The sequence below is a fragment of the Vicia villosa genome, unplaced genomic scaffold (assembly GCF_029867415.1).
Source record: "Vicia villosa cultivar HV-30 ecotype Madison, WI unplaced genomic scaffold, Vvil1.0 ctg.000273F_1_1_3, whole genome shotgun sequence".
In the NCBI taxonomy this organism is placed as follows: domain Eukaryota; kingdom Viridiplantae; phylum Streptophyta; class Magnoliopsida; order Fabales; family Fabaceae; genus Vicia; species Vicia villosa.
Window position 1 is genome coordinate 180,944 of NW_026705115.1, and position 5,208 is coordinate 186,151.

The 5,208-nt window shown below is 41.6% G+C and overlaps 1 protein-coding gene across 1 annotated transcript; it reads left to right on the forward strand.

The window, feature by feature from the left end:
• Nucleotides 1–2,337: 2,337 nt before the first annotated feature.
• On the forward strand, nt 2,338–3,012 carry LOC131626202 (uncharacterized). Its single transcript, XM_058897032.1, has one exon. It carries the CDS (start codon nt 2,338–2,340, stop codon nt 3,010–3,012), a length of 675 nt encoding a protein of 224 aa, XP_058753015.1.
• The last annotated feature ends 2,196 nt before the right edge of the window (nt 3,013–5,208 follow it).

The window sequence follows — 5,208 nt, forward strand, 5'->3', positions numbered from 1 at the left end:
TCACGCGAACGAACCAAGGTTCGGACGCAGGTCTCGGTTAGGCAAAGGTTTGGATGGGGGAAATGTGAGATTGGGTGATGGAGCTGCTCGGGAAAGGCAAACGGCGTTTGAGTTTAATAATGCTGGTGGAGGTGACCCGATGAGGAAGCGGAACAGGACGTTTGCGGATGTGGTAAACAACATCCAAACGGGGCCAGTAGCGAACAGAGGCTGCCTGTTTAGTTTTTCAGCGGCAGCGGTGGACTTAGACAGGTTCAACAAGGCTTTTGTGGGGAAGGTTAAGATACTCGGTTCTACCTACGGGATGCAAACTAAGCTGGAAATGGAGGGTTACTATAACGTTAAGGTAACGCCGTTAGGGGTTTCGTTATGTCTTTTGGAAGAGCACGAAAGAGGTGTGATTGATAACTTTGTGAATGAGGGGGAAGCTTGGTGGACCAATTGTTTTGAGAAGGTTTTCAGGTGGAACAAAGGTATAGCGGAGGTAGAGAAATCAACGTGGATTAGGATTTACGGCGTGCCTGCTCAAGCTTGGAAGGAGGAGTTTTTTGTTCAGCTAGCTAATACCTTGGGGAAGTTTGTGAGTTTAGACGAGGCTACGACGGTTGGTGAGTGTTATGATGTGGCTAGACTATGTTTATTACTGCCTTTCGATTCCTTCTTGAACGAAAGCGTTTCGGTTTCGATTGATGGCATAGTTTTTAAGCTTGCGATTAGAGAGGAGCTAGTCAGGTTGAACCAAGAAGAGTGTCCCTCTGTCCGCACAGGATCTGAGTCTTTCTCGTCGGATTCGATTGTTAAGGTATCAAATTCTGGTAGCGAGTCGGAAGATGATATTGAGGAATTCTCGAGTAATGACGATATTCTGAACCAACGTAAGCACAAGGATGATACCAAGCTTGCTTCGGAAATGGTGGGGGAGACAGTTTTGGAGGTAGTTAATGCAGATGCGGTAGCTGCAGATTTGCGTTTTAATGCAACGAAGGTTGCGGATGGCACAGCTAGGCAGAATCTGAATCTGTCTCCGGCTGGGAGTTCTGGTGCGGCGTCAGTGGCGTTTGGCAATCGAGGGGGAGGTTCTGTTATGGTTTCGGAAGCCAGTTTTTCAGGTGGCATGAGCAGTCTCGGTAATCCTTGTTTTCCAGCAGTCCCTTTTTGTTTAGAAGATGCAGAAACGGTGGTGGGTGTTGTCGGTGGGGACAGCGACTTGCACAGCAGTAGCAACGTTCGGAGTTCATCAGAGGTAGCTGAAACGTTTGACAGGGCTGTCTCTTTGGCGAAGGAAGGCAAAAAGAGAAGGTTTAAACCAGTGAATTTTAAAAAGATCTCTGATTTTGGAGGTTCACTACACTTACGGGCTGTTAGGAAAGCGCAGAGGGGTAGAGGAAAGGAGGGACAGTCTCGGCCTCTTCATGTGACTAGTGGCAGGAGATCCGTTTCCTTGGTGGGTATTGGCGAGCAGTCAAAAAGGAGCAAATGGAAGAGGAAAATGTTGGTGAATTCTCAATTGTTAGGCACAGAGGGCAGGGAAGGATCTCAAAATGACTTTAGTAGTGATCTTAGTAACATTAGAAGGAATAATAAGAGGCAATGGAGTTATTTGGATAGTGAAGTCGGGTCAAAGATTTGGAAGGCAATGGAATCCTTGGGGGTAGTCCACAAAGGTGGTGAAGTGGAGGTTATAGAGAGGTTAGATATGTTGGAAAGAGAAGCGTTGTTGAGAAAAGAAGGCGTGAAGGAGAAAAATAATTCGTTTTCATGATTATTGGTTCCTTAAATATTAGAGGGGGTGGCAATGCTTTGAAGAGGAAAAGAATTAGTTCTTTGATACAAAAAAGCAAAGCGGATATTTTTATGATTCAAGAATATAAAATTTCCAATTTACAAGATTTTATGGCGAAAAGTTTTTGGAGCATCAATGGGATCGGTTATTCGTTTTCTAATTCTTCGGGAAGGTCGGGAGGTATTTTAACTTTGTGGAAGGAGGACGTGGTGGAGGTCATTAATAGTTTCAAAGGCGAGGGGTATCTTGGAGTGAAATTTCGGAAGAATCTCAATTTCTTTTATTTAGTGAACGTATATTCTTCTTGTGACATTGATAAGAAAAGGAGGTTATAGAGGAGACTATTGGAGTTAAAGGAGAGATATGATGATGGTGAATGGATTATGGGGGGTGACTTTAATGCGATTAAGAAGAGGAGTGAGAGGAAGGGAAGAGGGATTGTGCATAACACTAATGAATTAGAGGGCTTTGCGGATTTCATAGAGGAGAGTGGGTTGGTGGATGTTCCTTGCAAAGGAAAAAAGTTTTCTTGGTTTAGCGGGGATGGTAAATAGATGAGTAGGATTGATAGATTTATCATTTCGGATAAGGTGGTGAACGATTGGGGTGTGATTGGTCAAAGAATCGGAGAAAGAGATGTCTCGGACCATTGTCCAATTTGGTTGGAAGTGGATTCTAAGAATTGGGGTCCTAAGCCTTTTAAATTCAACAATGAATGGTTTTCGTGTAGTTCCTTTTATGCTTTCGTGGAGAAGGAATGGAAAAGTTTTAAAGTGGAAGGTAGAGGCGACTTCGTTTTGAAACAAAAACTTTTTCTTTTGAAAGGGAGGCTAAAGTGGTGGAATAAGGAGGTTTTTGGTAAAATGGATTTGGAGATTCAAGAGGAGGTCAATGAGATTAATCAACGGGATCTTTTGTTGGAAGTGGAAGCGGAGGAATCTCACCCGGAAATTGTTACTAAAAGAAAAGAAGCTACTAGCCGGTTTTGGAGGAACTTGAGGATAAAAGAGAATATGTTAGCTCAAAAAGCAAACTTGAAATGGTTAAAGGAAGGTGATTCTAATAGTGGTTTTTTTCACAAGGTTATGAAAAAAAAAAGGTATAATCATATTGGTCCCATTAATACTTCGGAAGGTGTTTTGGATTCGGTGTTGGAGATTAAGGAGCATGTTGTCCGGCATTTTTCCAAAAAATTTGAAGAGGAGGAGGGAATTTCACCGTTGTTATAAGGGATTGTGTTCGATAGGATTAATGATGAGGATAAGTTGTGGCTAGAGAGACCTTTTCAAGAAGATGAAGTTAAAGAGGCTTTAACTTGTTGTGGATGAGGTAAAAGTCCGGGTCCGGATGGGTTTTCTTTTCTTTTCATTAAAAGATGTTGGGATTTTTTGAGAGAGGATTTCATGCGGTATTTCGAGCATTTTTATATGGGGGGAGAATTGTCTAAGGCGGTTACTTCCTCTTTTTTGGCTTTAGTTCCAAAGGCTTCCAACCCTTTATGCTTGGATGATTATAGACCGATATGCTTAGTGGGTTGCATGTATAAGTTTATGGCAAAGATATTAGTGGGGAGATTGAAATGTGTGTTGAACTCCATAGTTTCTCAATGCCAAAGCGCGTTTGTTCCGGGGAGACAATTGCTTGACGGGGTTTTGGTGGCTAATGAGGTGGTGGATTTTGTTAAGAAAGAAGGTTTGTCTTGTCTTTTATTTAAAGTTGACTTTGAAAAGGCTTATGATAAGGTTTCTTGGATCTTTTTACGCTTTTTGTTGGAAAAGATGGGGTTCGGTGACAAATGGAGGAAATGGATGGAGCTTTTGGTTTTCAAAAGTGAGATGTCGGTGGTGGTCAATGGTAGTCCAACTAAATAATTTGCCGTGAAGAGAGGGCTAAGACAAGGTGATCCGTTATCACCTTTTCTTTTTGTTTTGGTAGCGGAGGCGCTTTCTAGGTTGGTCCGGAAATCGATCGAAATTGGAGAGTATGAGAATTTGTTGATTAAAAGGAGGTTTTGTGTGGATATTCTACAATTTGCGGACGACACTTTGTTGATTGGTGAAGGTTCTTGGAAGCACGTGAAAGCCATGAAAGTAGTGTTGAGAGCTTTTGAGTTAGTATCGGGGCTTGGTATCAATTTTCACAAAAGCAAATTGATTGGAGTAAATACTTCTCAACATTTTTTAGAAGCCGCTTCTTTGTATCTCTCATGTAAAATGGAAAGTAGTAATTTCGAGTTTCTCGGTATTCCGATTGGTTTCAATCCGAGGAAGGAAACAACTTGGCAACCTTTATTGGAAAAGATGAGAAGGCGTTTGAACGGGTGGAAAAACCGGTTCCTTAATCTTGGAGGTAGAATTACTCTCTTGAAGTCTATTTTGAGCTCTTTATCTATTTTCTTCATGTCTTTTTATAAGATGCCGACCAAAGTAGTTAAGGAATGTATCAAGATTCAAAGTAATTTTCTTTGGGGGGGTGCGATCGATAAGAGGAATATTCATTGGGTGAGTTGGAAGAGGGTGACGTTGCCTTATTTAAAAGGAGGTTTGGAAATTAAAGATATTAAAGACTTTAATTGCGCTCTTTTGAATAAGTGGAGATGGCGGATTGTAAATGGAGGAGGGACTCTATGGTGGGAGGTGTTGAAGGCTCGTTATGGAGATATCAAAATGCAAATTCTATGTGGAGGAGATTCTCGCTCTAGCTCTTCTTCCTCCCTTTGGTGGCGAGACTTATTAAAGGTTGGTATTTTTTCTCCTTTTCTTAAGGATCCTTTAATTTCAAATTGTAGGTTTAAAGTGGGAAACGGTTTTAGTACTCCTTTTTGGGAAGTTGGTTGGATTAATAGCTCTAGTTTGTCGGATGATTTTTCGGATCTCTTTGAGTTATCTTCTTTGAAAAAAGTCTCCGTAGCGGTTATGGGAGGATGGCGAGAAGGGGTGTGGGTTTGGGGTGATTTTGGCATTTCCGTGGCGGAAGTGGCGGAGAAAAATTTGTCTCCGAGGTTGGCGGTTTTGAGGGGTCTTTTGGAGGATTTTGGGGGGTTGATAGATGATATTGATTCCGTGTGTTGGGTGTTGGATTCGGTAAAGTGCTTTTCGGTGTCTTCGTGTTATTGGTGGTATGCTTCATTGAGAACACCGTTGGGTCCCTTGAATAAGAATGAGGAGGCTTTGGAATTGATTTGGAAGATGGAGGTTCCTTTTAAAATTAAAGCTTTCGCTTGGAGAATTTTTGTGAATAGGCCCACGAAAGATCTTTTAGTGTATAAAGGTATTAATTTCTCTACTTCTAACTTAAATTGTTTTTTTGCGATTCACATTCGGAGGATTTGGATCACATATTTTTCAAGTGTGAAGTGGTTAAAATTGTTTGGAATGAAATTGGTGTGTGGGTGGATTACCCGAATCGGAAGGAGTTCAATTGTA

Bases quoted from the DNA above. Each gene is read 5' to 3' on its own strand.
- LOC131626202 (XM_058897032.1), top strand. From the start codon at position 2,338: ATGAGTAGGATTGATAGATTTATCATTTCGGATAAGGTGGTGAACGAT.